Genomic DNA, 17806 nt, shown 5'->3' on the forward strand with positions numbered 1-17806 from the left:
GGACTACTGTAATGTGCTCTATTAGGGGCTCTCTTTGAAGAGTGTTCGGAAACTTCAGTTAGACTAAAGAGCTGCAGCCAGGCTGTAAACTGGGGTATGTTACAGAGACCATACAATGCACCTGTTGAAGCAGCTTCATTTACTATCAGTTTGTTTCTGGGCATAATTCAAAGTACTAATTATCTCCTACAAAGCCCTATATGTCATAGATCCAGGCCATTTTGCACACTGTATCTCCTGGGCTCTGAAATTCTCTGGAAGGGCCTTTCTCTCTGTCCCACCCCAATCACAAACATGGATGGTGGGAAAACGAGAGAGGGCCTTTTCCATGGTTGTCTCTAGACTGTGAAACTCCCTTCCCAGGGAGACTAGAATGCCCACCTCCTGGTTGGCAGCCTAAGACGTGCCTGTTTAGAGGCTGTAAAGATCGGCGTTATATGCCAGCCTTAGGGCAGAGTGAGAGCATGGCATCCAGATAATGCATGTCCTGACACTGTCATGACGCCGCCATCACAGCGGGTGCCTGATCGCACAGCGGGTGGCATCACAACACTCCTTTGGCACTGCATCCAGTGTTTATTATTTTGCACTTTAATTTTCTGACTAGTTTGCCAAATCAATCAGTCCAATCAATTTACATTAAAACATTGCAGGTTGTGCAAAAAATCTCAAACGCATATTGTATCCTTCTTCCTTGTAAACCTTTCAAATCACCACAAAGAATTATGGAATTGCAAACATAGTTGGAATGGTTGACTAATACTAAAATTAATACTACTTCATAGATGTCCCAGCCACCATAGTAGCATTTGCCAAAATATTACTTTGAATAAATAAATGCAAGATTTTCTTTAGAAATTATTGGTCAGGCCAAAAATGCAACATTACTGTTTGTCAAATTTCTAATAAAACTATTTATCAACCTTATTCTGTACAACTGTTTCAAGCAATCTTATAGATACTTATATTATACAAAATTCAGTCTGCAGCTAGACTTGCATCTTACAAAATGCAAGTGGGACAAACCATTAATGACCAACATGCATTTGAAATTCTTAACACACTTTCCTTCAACTTTTTTGACTGATTTGAGAAACTGTTGACAACTACTCTTCCATTTCCTTCACTGCTGCTCTCTAAGAGCTCCGTACATTGTGTCATGGACAGGTTTGTTCAATGTATTAGTGAGACAAAACTGATTGTTGCTGATTGAATGTAGCTACCAAAACATGTAGGGGTTTTTTTTAAGTTTTCCGTCACCATACCTATTCCTTATCACATATAAGCACACAAGATGCACAAAAGACTTATGCCTGAAAATTCTACTAGTCAAAAGAAGTAATCTTAAAGAGTGCTTACTGATTTTTAAAGACATCTAGAGAATTCACCATGTCTATGAGCCTCACCACCAGTAAGAGCACTTGGAGATAGTGTATTAGAATTAACTTACCTGTAATGATATTGGGCTTTGCTGGCATTATGAATTCATATAAAGTTGGTTCTGAATATCCCAATCTGTTTGTAGCAGTGATTTGCACTTCATAGCCCACTGTCCACTGCAAATGCTCTAGAATAATGTGTTCTTTATTGCCTTGGACCCTTTTCTCTTGCCACTGGTCTTCCTTATCTTTCTGTAAAATTGTAAATGGCAGTATAAATAGTGATGAAGTGAGTCCTTAAAGAGAATATTGTCACAACTAATTTGATGTTAAACATCTAAAACATGTCTGTGCTTTTCTTACTAAACATACAGGACACAACTGACCAGAATGATTTGATAAGAATTTCTAAGATGTTAATTGAGCTACTGTTCCGTTATGTGTGAATACTTAGTTGACATTAGTTATTCAGTGTCAGTATTATGCTAACGTAGGAATCCACTGCTTTCTTTTATATAGCTCATGGCCTAAATCTAACATAATATTGATGAATGAAACCAGTTTAGTGTCATTTTTTTACAGTATTAAATTAACAGTACATTTTACAGAATTTAATTAATACCTGGTGCATGTTCCCACCATGGTGTGATCTTTCTTATAGTAGTGGGATTGTGTGGTCATGTAAAGCAAGAGGCTATGGTGATGTTGACACTGCCTGTGTCAGATAGTCTTTTGCTGAGGAGTAAATGCACCAAGCAGCTACTGAACAGTACTGGGGGTAGGAGGTGTGTCACGCTGGTGGAGAACCTCTCTGAGACAACTATAGCACTTTTGCTCATTCTTTTTTGGTCTGTGCAGAAGTGGACATGAGTCAATCAGAGGTGCCAGTGATTGTCTTTTCCCATGTAAAAAATCCATGGAGAGATAATCAAAATGAAAAAAATAAAAGATAATGCTGAAAGTAAGACTACTAGTTCTGAAGTCTACTAGGGATCAGAAACAGGAAAGTAAGAAACAGAAACTGGATTGAAGTAAAAAAGGGGGGAGGGAGGGTTCACATGGTCAGGTGTGAAAGGAAAGTTCAAAGCTTCACAACACATACAATAGGAATACGGAATCAGTTGAGACTAACTGAAAGAAAGAAGTTGGCAGCATGAGCTTTTGTAGATTAAAGTCTAATTCCTTAGATGCATATGTAGCAAAAACATCCAGGACATATAATATAAAGTCTGATCAAATCATATCAACAAGATTTCAGGGACAATCTATCAGTATAACCATAATTCAACTATCAAGGCAGAATAGGAAGAAATGCAAAGATCCTGTGCTAGAGTCCAGGAGGAAATTGATCACACTCTCAAACAGGACATGTTGATAATTATAAGCGGTTGGAATAGAACATAACCAGACATGACTACAGAATTAAGCCTAAGATCGAGAAAGTAAGCTGAGGCTCCTGTGTTTGTGCCTGTGCCTTTACCATCTGGGCAGCAGCTGAGGCAAGGAACTTGGACAGGGGGCGGGGCCAAGGCCTCTGAGGCTTCTTCTGCCCTGCTAGCTCCCAGCCAAGCTGAGGCTCCTGTGTTTGTGCCTTTACTATCTGGGCAGCAGCTGAGGCAAGGAACTTGGACAGGGGGTGGGGCCAAGGCCTCTGAGGCTTCTTCTGCCCTGCTGCATTACCACCAGCCAGCTCCAAGCCAAGCTGAGGCTTCTGTGTTTGTGCCTGTGCCTTTACGCCTCCCTTTTGCCACCGGACCTTTGCCGGGAACTGCGTTGCTGCCGGGCGGCTCTCCCTCGGTTGTTGGAGGTGCGCACCTGCGCACCGGCCCGGGGAGGCCGCCCACGGACTGCACTTGAGGGACTCCCATTTGTTTGCTGGCAGTTCCACCGCGGCTCCGGTGAGCCGAATTCAGGACACCTGGGAGGAAGGCGGAGCGAGGGGCGCGTCAGGGCAGTGGCGTGCTCAAAACCTAGCTTGCTGGACTCCTCCTTCGTCACGCCTCCCTTTTGCCACCGGACCTTTGCCGGGAACTGCGTTGCTGCCGGGCAGCTCTCCCTGGGTTGTCGGAGGTGCACACCTGCGCACCGGCCCGGGGAGGCCGCCCACGGACTGCACTTGGGGGACTCCCGTTTGTTTGCTGGCAGTTCCACCGCGGCTTCGGTGAGCCGAATTCAGGACACCTGGGAGGAAGGCGGAGCGAGGGGCGCGTCAGGGCAGCGGCGTGCTCAAAACCCAGCTTGCTGGACTCCTCCTTCGTCACGCCTCCCTTTTGCCACCGGACCTTTGCCGGGAACTGCGTTGCTGCCAGGCGGCTCTCCCTGGGTTGTCGGAGGTGCGCACCTGCGCACCGGCCTGGGGAGGCCGCCCACGGACTGCACTTGGGGGACTCCGCAGTTCCGCAACTGCGCAGCTGCGCACTTCTGGCTACGCAAGGGCTGAGAGGGGTTGTGTTTATGCCAGCATTAGAGCAGAGGATGTCTGTAGTGCCTGATCTCTGCTCTTTTAGTTGCTGGGAAAGGGGAGGGGGAGGATATGGACAAGGGGAATGCTTTGGCTGGGGAGGAAGAGGGTAACATCTGCATGAGTGGAGCTCCCATTGAGGTGGTACGGGGCAAGGGGAGGTATGGTGGTGGGAGAAGGGACTTGCGTTACAGAGGAAGGTGAGATCGATACGTTATATCTATCTCTCCTTCCTGTCCCCCTCCCAACCAAAGGGACCTGAGGGTCATTCCAACCGTGCCACAAACCCTGTCGCTGCTCCTGTGCAATGCCAGGTCGATTAATAATAAGACCCACATAATCTATGATCTGCTGGATGACAGCAAGTGCGACCTGGCTTGCATTACTGAGACCTGGCTTGGGCCTGAGGGAGACGCTCTGTGGGCACAGGCCCTCCCTGCCGGGTTTTCGGTGAAGGACCAGACCAGGTTAGGTGGGCGGGGGGGGGTGTGGCCTTGATACATAAGAACATCTTGTCTCTCACCAGGAACCACATCCGTCAAACTTCCTTTATCGAGTGTATTTACCTGACCCTGAAGGCTAAGGACAGTCTAGGGATTCTATTGGTGTATCGGCCACCCCGTGCGCTAACGGACTCCCTTAACGAGCTGACACAGCTGGTTGCGGAGCTGCTGCTGGAGACACCCAGGCTGCTTGTCCTGGGTGACTTCAACATCCCCTTCGCGGCCAACTATGTTCCATCCGGTGCGGCTCGGGAATTCATGGATACCATGGCGGCCATGGGCCTGTCCCAGCTGATTTCGGGTCCTACGCACTTTGTGGGTAATACACTGGATTTGGTCTTTTGTATGGATGCGGAAAATCTGTGGGCGGAAATAACTAACATTTCCCCCCTGTCATGGACGGATCATTTCCTCGTGGAGGCAAAAATCAAGGTCTCTACCCAGATCCCCCCCCGGGGGTGGTGGACCTATTAGGATGGTCCACCCTCGAAGGCTGATGGAACCCAGAAGGTTCCAAGAAGCCTTAGAGGGGAACATGCTTGGAAATGACGGCGACTCTGTTGATGCCCTGACTGGTATTTGGAATACCGGTCTCTCTAGGGCTGTACACAGTATCGCTCCCAAGCACCCTCTCAGGCCCGCTTCCAAACGTAAGCCCTGGTATACGGAAGATCTCCGGGCGAGGAAGCGGGTCCTGCGACGGCTAGAGCACCGCTGGCGGAAACACCTACGCTTAGCCGACAAGGCTCTCCTAGACCACCTTTAGGAGGACTACGGAGAGGCGATACGAGCAGCTAAGAACTCATTCTATGGTGCTCGTGTCACGTCCGCGGAGTCGCGTCCAGCAGAGTTGTTCAGAGTGGTTAGGGAGCTAACTCAGCTCCCTCCCACCCTGAACCAGATCCTTGAACCTTCTAAGGCCTGCTGTGACCAATTTAACAACTTCTTCGCGGATAAAACCTCTCGGATAAGCGAAGGTCTTAACTCCAGCATTAGGGCAGAACGAAGGGTAGAGGCATCCAGAGCCTCCGTGGACTCCATTAAACTGGATCAGTTTGAGTTGGTCAGTACCGATGATGTGGACAAGATCCTTGGAAGCGTTCGGAAGACAACCTGCTCTCTCGATCCCTGTCCCTCATGGCTAGCGGCTCAGGGGGGACCGGTGGTAACCTCGATGTTACACCGGACCATTAATACATCTTTGAGGGATGGGCAATTTCCATCCAGCTTGAAATTGGCCACTATAAAACCGCTGTTAAAAAAGCCCTCCCTCGACCCCCTGATGCATAGTAATTATCGGCCAGTCTCGCTGCTGCCATTTTTAGGGAAGGTGATTGAGAGGGCGGTTGCACTCCAGCTTAAATTGGTCTTGGATGAAACGGATTATCTGGATCCATTTCAAACTGGCTTTCGGGCGGGCTACGGGGTTGAGACGGCCATGGTCGCCTTGGTCGATGATCTCCATCTGGGCATCGACAGGGGAAGCGTGTCCCTGTTGGTGCTCTTGGACATCTCAGCGGCTTTCGATACCATAGACCATGGTATCCTTCTGGAGTGCCTGGCGGAGGTGAGAATCGGGGGCACTGCGCTCCAGTGGTTCCGTTCCTACCTCTCTGGGAGGTTCCAGATGGTGCAGCTGGGAGACGTGTGCTCCGATAAGAGGGCCCTCAGAACTGGGGTCCCTCAAGGAGCCATTCTGTCTCCCATGCTTTTCAACATTTACATGAAACCGCTGGGAGAGATCATCCGGAGACATGGGGCGCGGAGTTATCAGTACGCTGATGACACCCAAATAGTCTTCTCTATGTCTCCGACTGATGCAGTGACTGAGGATGGCGTCTCTCCTCTCGTGGCCTGTCTGGAGTCGGTAATGGGCTGGATGAGGGAAAACCGACTCAGTCTGAATCCAGAGAAAACGGAGGTACTTGTGATAGGTTCCCCTGGTCCAGGAATGGGGGTGGTTCCACCTGTCCTGAACGGGATCACGCTTCCTGTGAAGGACTCCGTGCGCAGTCTGGGGGTGCTTCTCGATTCGTCGCTTCACCTCACGGCTCAGGTGAATGCGACGGTCAAGAGCACCTGTTATCAGCTTCAGCTTATTCGCCAGCTGCGCCTATATCTGGCCCAGGGAGACCTTGAAACGGTAGTACATGCTCTGGTAACCTCTCGATTGGATTTCTGCAACGCGCTCTACATGGGGCAACCCTTGTACCACACCCGGAAGCTACAGATGGTACAGAACATGGCAGCCAGACTGGTCACTGGCACTTCCAGGGCCAGTCATATTACACCTGTACTTAAAGATCTACATTGGCTGCCTATTCGCTTCCGGGCGCAATACAAGGTGTTGGTTATAACCTATAAAGCCCTACATGGCTTGGGCCCAGGATACCTTGAGGACCGCCTCTCCCCATACATTCCGCCCCGCACCCTCAGAACATCTGGGCAGCAACTACTGAGGGTCCCAAGGGCTAGATTAGCCTCCACAACAAGGAGGTCATACTCCATCATCGCCCTGACCCTCTGGAATACGCTGCCCATAGAGCTCCGCTCGGCCACCTCCCTGGCCCAGTTCAGGAAGGAGTTGAAAACCTTCCTGTTTCGATCAGCATTCCCCGATATAAGTTCCAGCTAGTTCCCCCCTCCCCCCTCTGACAGCAGGGGTAGCTGGCTGGTAGGGGTTTTTAATATTGGTTTTAACAGTTGTATTGTATTTGTATTGTTGTCTATGTTAATTTTTGTTTTAATTTGTTGTTGATACGCTGTATTGTTTTGATTGTTGTTCACCACCCTGATCATAGGAAGGGCGGTATACAAATAAAATTATTATTATTATTATTATTATTATTATTATTATTATTATTATTATTTATCAGTATGTGCATTGCAAACATATTCTAAAGGTAACCAATGAGGCAACTCACTCTCTCTCTCTATATATATATACACACACACACACACACACACACACACACACACACCACTTTATTGCCTATAAATAAATCAGATAGGCCACATTATAGGAATCAGAAGAGGGAAGAGCTCTATTTCTCTTTATACAAACAAGACAAGGAACAGATTGTGGCACAAACTACAAACTGCTAATACAAATAATAATAATAATAATAATAATAATAATAATAATAGATCAGAATAAAGCACTAATTTCATCATTGTGGAAAAATACAAGTAGAAAAACATCCCTGTAGAAATTAAAGACCATGAAAAGAATAAATTTGCACTATTAAGCCCAAGTACCTGCGAGCCAAAACTAGGGATATTGTCAAGGAAAAAGGCAAAAAGAAACAGACAAACATACAAAAAACAGTTTCTGGCTGAAAAGAAATAAAACTTTTCAAATGGTTGCTCTTGTTGTGTGTCTTCAAATTGTTTTGGACTTATGGTGACCCTAAGGTGATCCTATCATGGGGGGGTGGGGGGTGGGGGGTGGGGGGGTGGTAAGTTTCTTCAGAGGGAGTTTGCCATTGCCATCCTCTGAGGCTGAGAGAGTGTGCCTTGTCCAAAGTCACCCAGTGGGTATCCATGGCCCAGCAAAAATTCAAACTCCACTCTCCAGAGTTGTAGTTCAACTCTCCAACCACTACACCACACTGGCTCTTGGCAAATAGCAAACATAAAAGGCAACAAAAACAAGGGCCGGTGCAGATGGGCATGATGGAGCAGCACGTGTCCACTCTATCTAGAAGCCGGTCCAAACCCTGCTAATGTCATAGCCCACTCCCAACATGGGCTTTGCTCATTGGGGTTGACTGGCACTTCCAGGAGCCAGATTATCCCAGCTCCTTTTTGCTCTAGTCCTTTAGTGCAGCCTTGGTGCTGCTTCCAGCCACTTTGAAGATGTGTGTCATCTAAATACCATGCCTCCGAAGCAGCTGGAAGCCATGTTTGCACATAAAAGGGAAATTTAATGTAAGTGTGGATTGCTTATGTGACCAATACACTGAAAAATTATACAAAAGAGATGAAAGAATGACAGGTTCAAAACAAAAATAATAACCACAAAGGATGGATGTAACTTTAAGTAGATGATGAAGACATTCTAAACCTTGTCTCAGTCATATATCAAAGTGCATATTGTTGTCAAGAAATCAGAATAAGCATTGTAAAGTGAGCTATGAAGACCAGATAATGCTTTCATATATCATTCAATACCAATGCCAGGATCATTCATGCTACAATACTGCTAATTTCTGGTCAGTGAAAAAAGATGTCAGGAAGAGTATTAACTCATTTGAAATGTAGTACTGGAAGAGAGCTACGGATACAATGAACTGCCAAAATGATCATTAAATAAGACCTAGAACAAATAAAGACTGAACTTTTACTAGAAGGCAAAATGACTGAGGCTATTGTATGACGTCTCTTTCTTTCTTTTTTTTAAAGATGCTAATGCTTAGAAAAGTGGGAATAGGAAAAGAGGAAAACTACATTATAGGGAGACAGACACAATCACGTAAGCCAAAGCCCAAGATTCACAAGTCCTTAGCAGAACTGTTAATAACACTGTGTCCTGGATGACACTCTTTAATAGGGTCTTTGTATGTTGAAGCTAATGTTTCAGCAAGTAACAACAACAACAACAAAAATAACAATTTTAAAGTAAGTAGTGAAAACCTTGGGAAAGTCTAAGATTCCAAGTTATAAAATTATAAGGCCCATGGTATGTTGGATAAGATACATTTATACAATAAATAATTCATACACGGTTGCTTTAGGCCCAATCAATTTATACATGAGAAGGAAATATCTTTGAATACCATAGGTTTCTTTAACATCAACAACAATATGGACGAAGTATCCTTGACTACAGTGGAAGGCTGCAGACGTATAGCTATGAACAAAGATCTATCATGCTGAATATTTTATTTCTTTGTATTTTTACATTATGTTATTTATTACAGTTTTTAGTCACATTTGTTATTATTATAAACCCCTTCTTTCCTCTAACGAGGTCAAGGTAACATATTTGACTTTCTTCATAACATCCCTGTGAGGTAAGCCAGGCTTAAACAGCATGAATAGGCTAAGTAACTCATGGTTAAGTAATGACTAGACACTGGATCTCCGAAGCCGCAAATAGTTATGTAACGAACAATTAAAATGTACTCAATCTCAATGTAGATTGATGTTTCAGTATATCAGTATCCCAACCAGAAAATGATCACCTATTACTTTTTACATTTCAGGATTCAGTCTCACCGCCTCCCCTGCAATCAGAGTTCCCCAATGATTTTGTACAGGATATGTCTCTACACAGAAACCCTGACAATTTTGTGATTTATTTATTTATTTATTTCCAAAAAGAAGTTATGATATGCAAAACAAAAACAAAAAACAAAAGAAAAGAAAAACCACACAACCTCTTCTAATTTCTAATTTCAATTAACTGAAAAAATAAACTAAGGTTTAAGCCCATGGCCTTGGTATAACATTCTAATAACTAAAACCACATTGTTTTCAATAGACTGATCACATTTTCAGCTGTCTTGTTTTCACACATAATTTTTCAGTTACAGTGAGAAAAAGGGGAAAAACATACTGACTCTTTGAGCCAGCTTGGGGGAAGTGTAAGAGCAGTGTTTAGACGCCATATGTTCTGATGCTGCTCCCAAGCCGGTGTTACAGGCAGCTTTGCTGCACTCCAGCGGTGCACCAGTTATATGCCGCATACCGCAGGAGTGCCACAAAGCCATGGCAGTGGCAGAAAACCAAGGTTTTTGCCAGCTCAAAAAGGAACAGCATTTTGCCGCTCCTTTTTTAGGCCAGCAAGAAGGCAGACCGGGGCCACGACATGCAGTTGCCACGGCCCCAATCTGGCTTTCTCATGGGCATCTGTTTCAGCCCTAAGTGTGATTTGAGAAAATATGTAAAAGAAGGAGATGAAGCCTTATTTGTTGGTTGAATTCATTCTGTTGGACACAGCTTTTACATGTTCCTTATCTTTATTCAATTCTTGACTTCAGCCATACACACGGTCTCCAACTCAATCACCTAGTACTTTGAACAAGATGTGTTGATATATATCTTTAAATTTAATGTAAAACTGGGATTTTCTGCTCTTGTGTCAAAGTATTTGGCCACTATGCACATTTACTTACATGTTTGGGATGGACACCATTTACTGTTCTGCTATGCTGAACAAAATGTCTTGGCCCAACCTTGCACCAATTTAACATTTTAAGACGATACAAGAAGAAAAGGCATGGGAAGAGTAACAGGTTTATTGTTCTTTTGTATTATGCAGAATCACCAAATAAAAGGATATGCTTTAATTCTTAATTACAACATATTTTAAACTAAAATAAACTTACAATTTATATAATCTGTAAGTTCCTTCTAAAGTAATAGCATGTTTGAAAGAGAATGTGCCATTTGTACTAAATAGCTGTTTGATAGATGTTCTAGGGACAAAAAATAAAAACAAAGCTACAACCATCATGTTTTGCTGTCTCAGAACAGCTAGAAAACAGCTATATTGAATGTTTTAAAAATTAATTTCAAAAAGCAATGATTATTGTGAACTTCAAAATTATTGGGGAGGGGGCAGATTTATTAGTGTCACTTAACATCTCTGTTATTGACAGGTAATGAGAGTAAAGGAAAAGTAGACAAAACCACTATATTAAAATGGTGGGGTATTTTTTTTAAAAAAATAAGAATAAGAAACTCTTCATATTGATAGTGACATATCGGAAATGCCTTACACATCATCGGTTATCAACAGAAATCTAAAGATGAATGTGAAATGTTTAAAACCATCCTGTCTTTTTGAAAATTTCTCACTCATCTCAAGATCCAGAAAGAGGAGGTGAAATAGAAATTAACAGTTTACACACACACACACACACACACAAACACACACACACACACACAGACGGAAGGAGGGAGGCACAAAGATAAGAATATTGGAACAAGGATAATGCTTTGTTAATTTTGCTGTGAATATTCTGTTCTATAATGAAAAATGTACTTTGACCTCAGCCACCCAGAGAAAGAGTCCATTCTTCATGTGTGGTGGATCTGTTCTTACCTCTTTTTACCAACTACCATAAAAACTATCTTGGTAGCTTCTTTCTTACCGTCTGGAGGGAAAGAGACATGCCTTCAATGTGCTGATGAATATGGAGGGAAAATTGTAAATGTGCAGCATTCACCATCCTCCCAATTTGAGCAGCATCCATGGCAAAAGGAGGGAGGTATGGAAGCACTGAAATTTATTTGTTTCCCAGAGGGAAAATAAATACAACAATCTAGCTCTAGCCTCACATCTGCTCTGTTTGCAAGTGCCTAAGAAAATTTGGGATAGACTAGAGGTTAACCATTAAATACCCTCAGTATTTGTTCTTATGATTCCCCCTTATCTTACCTTATTGCCAATGATGCTATAAAAATCAGCTGAAAATATTGTTTTTAAGTGTAGTATCAATGTTACTAGCTTTTTTTTTACTCCTTTACAATTGCTTGCATCTTCTGCCCTTACTGAAATGTGATAGAATCTGATGTAGAAAGAATCATAGAATCATAGAATTGTAAAGTTGGAAGAGACCACAAGGGCCATCTGACAGCCCTTACTGTCAGGAAGTTTCTCCTAAAGTTGAGGTGGAATCTCTTTTCCTATAGCTTGCATCCATTGTTCCGGGTTGTGTTCTCCGGAATAGCAGAAAACAAGCTTGCTCCCTCCTCAATATGATATCCCTTCAAATATTTAAACATGGCTAATATATCACTTCTTAATCTTCTCTTCTCATATAGAAAACATAGAGTCCACAGATCGATAGACTTAATGAAGAAGAGCACGGCCCTCAGTCTGAGCAGGACAGTTGAAGATAGGATAGTTTGGAGGTAGTTTGTGGTTTTTCAGGCTGTGTTCTAGAAGAGTTTATTCCTGATGTTTTGCCAGCATATTTGACTGGCATCTTCAGAGAATGCTGGCATAGACGAGAGCTATATGTATATATATGTGTGTGTGTGTGTGTGTCTGTACACACACACACACACACACACACACACTCTCTGTGTGACCCTGGATAGGGAGGAATTTCCATGTTAATCTGTATATTGTTCTGTTGTTGATGGCAGGGCCTCAGGGTGAGAGGATATGCAAAGCAGAATAGTGTCTGCTATTTGGTGATCATTATCTATTGGGAAAGCCCCTGACTCTGAGTGGTTTCCCATTTGCATTTGCTGAGTCCTCATTTTGCTATTTTTCAGGACTGGTAGCCAAATTTTGTTCACTTTAAGGTTTTCTTCTTTCCGGTTGAAATTATCCAGATGTTTATGGATTTCAATGGCTTCCCTGTGCATTCTGACCTGATAGTTGTTGGCATGGTCCAGAATTTCAGTGTTTTCAAATAGCATTTTGTGCCCAAAATGGTTTGTGGCATGTTCTGCTACTGTTGATTTTTCCAGCTGACTCAGTCTGCAGTGTCTCTCATGGTCCTTGATTCATGTTTGTACACTGCATTTGGTGGTCCCTAGGTAGACTTGTCCAGAGCTGCATGGTATGTGGTAAACTCCTGCGACTGTGAGAGGGTCTCTCTTGTCCTTCGCTGAGTGCGCATTTGCTGGATTTTCTTGGTTGGTTTGTAAACCATTTGGAGGTTATTTTTCCTCACCAGTTTCCCTATTCTGTCTGCTACTCCTTTGATGTATGGTAAGAATACCTTCCCTTTGGGTGTTTGCTTGTCTTCACTCCTCTGGTTTTTTATGGGTCTGACAGCCTTTCTGGTGTCTGAGCTGGAATAACCATTAACCTGTAGAGCCCAGTCTAGGTGCTTCAATTCATCTTCGAAGAAGTGGGGTTCACAGATCCATTTTGCCTGGTCTATCAGTGGTTTTATTGAGCTTCTTTTTTGTCCTGGGTGTGGGTTGGAGGTCTTGTGCAGGTATCTGTCCATCTGTGTAGGTTTTCTGTACACTGTGTTTACAAACGTGGATTCTGGGAGGTATTTCACTTACAGGGTCGCCATAAGTCAAGATCAACTTGAAAACAGTTAGCAACAATTAATTTAATGTTCACTTCTTTCTTTGAGATGAGATACAACAGCCCTTAGGAGCTTAAAAAAAAACAGGAAATGTATCTCATCCATATTATGCACACTCCCATTTATTTTCACTGTAGACATGGATTTTCCTATAAAAAATGCAGTAAGATTAAAAAAAATAAAAGCAAAACAGTGCCCAAAATAAGAGAGTCATCTGATGTATTTAGGACACAAAACTTCAAAATCTTCCAAAGCTCCACAAGTTTTAGAACTTTAATATTTGATTAGAAGTTAAAAATAAAACACAGTGTTGAAAAATATTAAATGTTTTATATGGATTTTATTTTTATCATAATGCTTGTCATTAAGGCAAAAAGTTAAGCTGTAACTTTATATTATTTTGGATCATTAGAAATATTAGTGTTTTTATCCTTTGCTAATGATAAATTAATAAGATATAATGTACTCTCACACATACTTCATATGGACAATCATCTGGAAAACTTCTGCCTAATATTTTATTGCCAGCAATTCATAGTCACCAATGAAATAATTAAAAAAAAAATTGATTTTTCCCACATAAATAAAAACTATGTATAGTATTTCCCCACACTCTGCATCACCATCTACAACTGTGACATCTTTTTCCCAGATTAAAGAAAGACAGAAAGAAAGAGAGAGAGAGAGAGAGAGATCAGTAGACTTGTTCACAACTGCATGGTACACGGTAAACTCCTGCAGCTGCGGAGTATTGACCCCCAAGTAAATACATACAGAATTCTTTTGAAATTCCTTGTTGTTGTTGTGTGCCTTCAACTAATTTCTGACTTACCGCAATCCTAAAGTGAACCTATCATAGTTTTTTGGGGGGAGGGGGTTGACATGTTTCTTCAGAAGGGGTTTGTCATTGCCATCCCCTGAAGCTGGGAGTGTGTGAATTGTCCGAGGTCACCCAGTAGGTTTACATTATTGAGATGTGATTCAAGCCCTATTATCTGGAGTCATAGTCCAATTCTCAAACAACTACACCACCCTGGCTCTCATTAAAATTCTTCTTTCCCTGAAAATGTGTAGGGAATTTGTCTCTCTCCAATTTGGTCACTTTAGGATTTCAAGTATCCATTTGCCACATAATTAGTTGCCCTGCTATCACAGTTTAAATTTCTTATATGCAGATAATCACTCTGAAGGAGCAGTTGCCTTGGCAAACTTCTTATGTACATTCAAAATAAAAATAATAAAAACTAGTAAATTTATTATTAATATACTTACACTTCTATATTTTACAATATATTCCAAAATAGGTGCTCCTCCATCATCTTGTTTTGTTATGCTAAGTTTAAAGCTTTTATCATTGCTTGCTTGACCATGAATAGATGGTGGGCTTGGTTCACCTGAAAAGCAAAATGATAAAAATAATTCAATTATTTTATGATATATGATTATTATTTCTAAAGAGAGGACTTGCTTTCTGGCAGAACAGCAAAACTGTGAATTAAATTATAAGGATGAGCACCGTTTACTTAATAATAAGTATTTTTTACAAATATTCCTTACACACAAAGGGAAAATTTCAATTATGGTGGACCCCTGGCATCTACAGGGGTTTGGTTCCAGTCTCCCCCGCCCCCCCCCCCCCCCACACACACACTAGATACCAAAAAAGATGGATGCTTGGGTCAATATTTAATATTTAAAATTATTTGGGTGATAATATATGGGCACCAGGAAGTCAGTTTTCTTGCATTGTTTCCCAACTTCCCATCACTAAGGCTCTGCCAGAATTTTTCTACCTTCTCAACCTTCCAGCACAAAGCCTCTGCCAAATTTTAAACGTCTTTGTCACCGATCCATGTCAGGGAAGGGCTTCAGGAGGAAAGGGGCGAAGGAGTGTACTGGCAGGAAAAGGGTTTAAATTCTGACAGAGGCTCCTTTGAGAGAAAGAGGGGAATGGATTGAGGAAAGAGTTTAAATTCTGGAAGAGGCTTCCTTATGAGGAAGTGGAAATTGAGTGATGAAGTTTTAATTCTGGCAGACTTACTTGTCAGATGGTTGGAAATGGAATGAAGCAAAAGTTTAAATTTTGGCAGCAGTTTTGTGATGTGAAGATGGGAAAGAGAGTGAGGAAATTGTTTAAGTTCTGACTGTCACTTTGTGGTGGGATTTACTTCTATGGGAAAGGGAGGCATTCACTTCCCTGGGTCTTGCTATGGCAGCTTCTGCTATTGCTCTGAGACTGCTTCTCAGCATGGTCATCACAAACAAACAAACAAACAAACAAACAAACAAACAAACAAACAAATGTTTCTTGATTTCAATCTGCATTTGCCAGTATCTGTATCCACAGATATTGAGAGTACATTGTATATAAATCAAATACAATTGTGTAGACTCAATGATCCAATAGGAACTTGATTATTTATTTATATATCAAATTTATATCCCACTTTTCTCCTGAGATAGGATTCAAAATGCCTCAGAAGTTTCATTGATTCAGTGGAATCTGACTAATAATTGAATTTAACCCCAGAAATTTAGAATTGGGTTGTAATTAATGGAAAAACTAGGTAAAAATAATGTTATGGTTCTATTGAAAAATTATATCATCCTGAAAGTTGGGCTTCTACAAACCGGCATGAAACGCCAGCATCAGGGTGCAATGGGGGCATGACATACCCCAACTCCACCCCGATGCTAGCATCATACTGCACAGCTGCCTGCCCGGTGGGTTGGTGTCACACCATTTCTTTGACGCAGTGTTTTAGATGTACTTTGCCAAAGAAATGCCAAAAAGCTGCTGCCGCAGTGGCAAGAGCACCTTTCGCCACTCTAAAATGTAGTGGTAAACTGCCGGATCATACCCATGGCATATGGTTGCTGTGGCCCCAATCCGGCACTGAAAGGGGCAGTGGGACACCACTCTATTGGGGCGGTATGTAGAGCCCCAATCATCTTACAAAAACAGAGTACCGATTAATGCCAATTCAACTCTTAGTATATTGACAAAATTAGCAAAACATCTAGCAAAGTGAAATGTATATTTCAAAAAACAATTTTTATTTGTGTGTGTGTGTGTGTGTGTATGTGTACTGTGGTATCACAATGCCATCAATTACTATTACAATTCCTTGACTTTGTTTGTGACTTTATCATCTTACCTCATTAAGTCGTTTGAATTAGAAAGAGGCTTTCAAAGCCGCAATCCATTTCTCACAGGTGTACATCCAAAGCTCTATTCATGGGCAAGTACATCACAATATGATATTTCTCTTTCAGGAGGCAAAGTTTGCATCTTTGTATACATGGCCAGTTGTACCACAAAGTGAAGTGAAATTGTTACTTTGAGTGGTAGATATGGAGGTTAGTGAAGACCACAAGCTCATGCCAGAAGAGCAACATGTTCCCCATATTGATGCCCCCAGAATGAAGCATGAGGACAACAACATGGGTGGGAAAAGATGGGTAAGAGAGGATTGAGAGGGGAAAGATGAGACTAAAGGAAGCAACTCTCTTTGTTCCTCATGAGCTGGGACAACTTGCTTAAACCTTAAGATACTTAATGCTAAGCAGAGAGACTCTGGAGGCATAGGAGCCCAGCTGCTTAGGGTGTGGCAGACAAGCAGCACTTTAAAAAGCCTCCTTGCCACCCCAAGAACCATCACCTGCCTCTCCTAGAAACACCAGGGACCAGCAGAGAAACTCTGGAGGCACAGGAGCCCAGCTGTTTTTCCCTCCTATGGTCCTAGATTGTAATGTTTTATGATTGTGTATCGTTTATATTATTTTTAGGATTGGGATGCAGGATTGAGAATGAGGATTATTTTCAATTTAATTGTTTTGTTTGTTTATTCCTATGTAATTTGCTTTGTTAATTTTATTGCTGCTGTGAATTGATATTTATTTTTTGCTATTTATTGCTATTGTGAATTGCTTCATTATTTTATTGTTATTGTTTAGTTGCTCTGTACTTACTTTCTTTATTGTTGTAACCTGCCCTGATTCCTGGTGATTGGGCAGGTTATAAATAAACCCTTATCATCATCATCATCATCATCATCATCATCATCATCATTAATGTCCCTCTCTATCAAAAATTTCACACAGAAGTCAACTTATAAAATTATTTTATGGATTTTATTTTTCCATTCTGAAAGTACAAATATTCTGAACAGTTTTCTGAACAGCAGGAAAACACCAAGAACTGGAACCAATGAAGAAAAAGAATGTTACATCTTTTTTGTACTAACTGTTGCACTGCTACATGACCCTTCTTCTTATATAACATGAAAGCATCTGGTGATAAAGAGTGGAAATAAATACAAGTGCATAAACCATATTCATGTTCTTTGCAATGAAATAGTATTAATGTCCTCTTCCCTATGGTTTTCTTGATTCTAGCCCAGGGGTAGGCAACCTTTTTGAGCCAGGGGCCGGGTTGCTTTCCCTCATGCGACTGGG

At 42.2% G+C, this 17806-nt stretch overlaps 1 protein-coding gene across 3 annotated transcripts in view; it reads right to left on the reverse strand.

The window, feature by feature from the left end:
• The window catches only part of NCAM2 (neural cell adhesion molecule 2), a 298722-nt gene that overhangs the window by 52996 nt on the left and 227920 nt on the right, over nt 1-17806 (reverse strand). For all 3 annotated transcript variants that reach the window (XM_089512162.1, XM_089512163.1, XM_089512164.1), the window contains exons 14-15: nt 14621-14742; nt 1451-1631 (exon numbers count right to left, since the gene is read on the reverse strand). In XM_089512162.1, coding sequence (XP_089368288.1) covers nt 1451-1631; nt 14621-14742 — 303 coding nt within the window. The remainder of the gene's footprint in view (nt 1-1450; nt 1632-14620; nt 14743-17806) is intronic.

This window comes from Sceloporus occidentalis, unplaced genomic scaffold (genome assembly GCF_023333645.1).
Source record: "Sceloporus occidentalis isolate IW3139 unplaced genomic scaffold, rSceOcc1.0.p SCAF_2, whole genome shotgun sequence".
NCBI classification, from domain to species: Eukaryota; Metazoa; Chordata; class Lepidosauria; order Squamata; family Phrynosomatidae; genus Sceloporus; species Sceloporus occidentalis.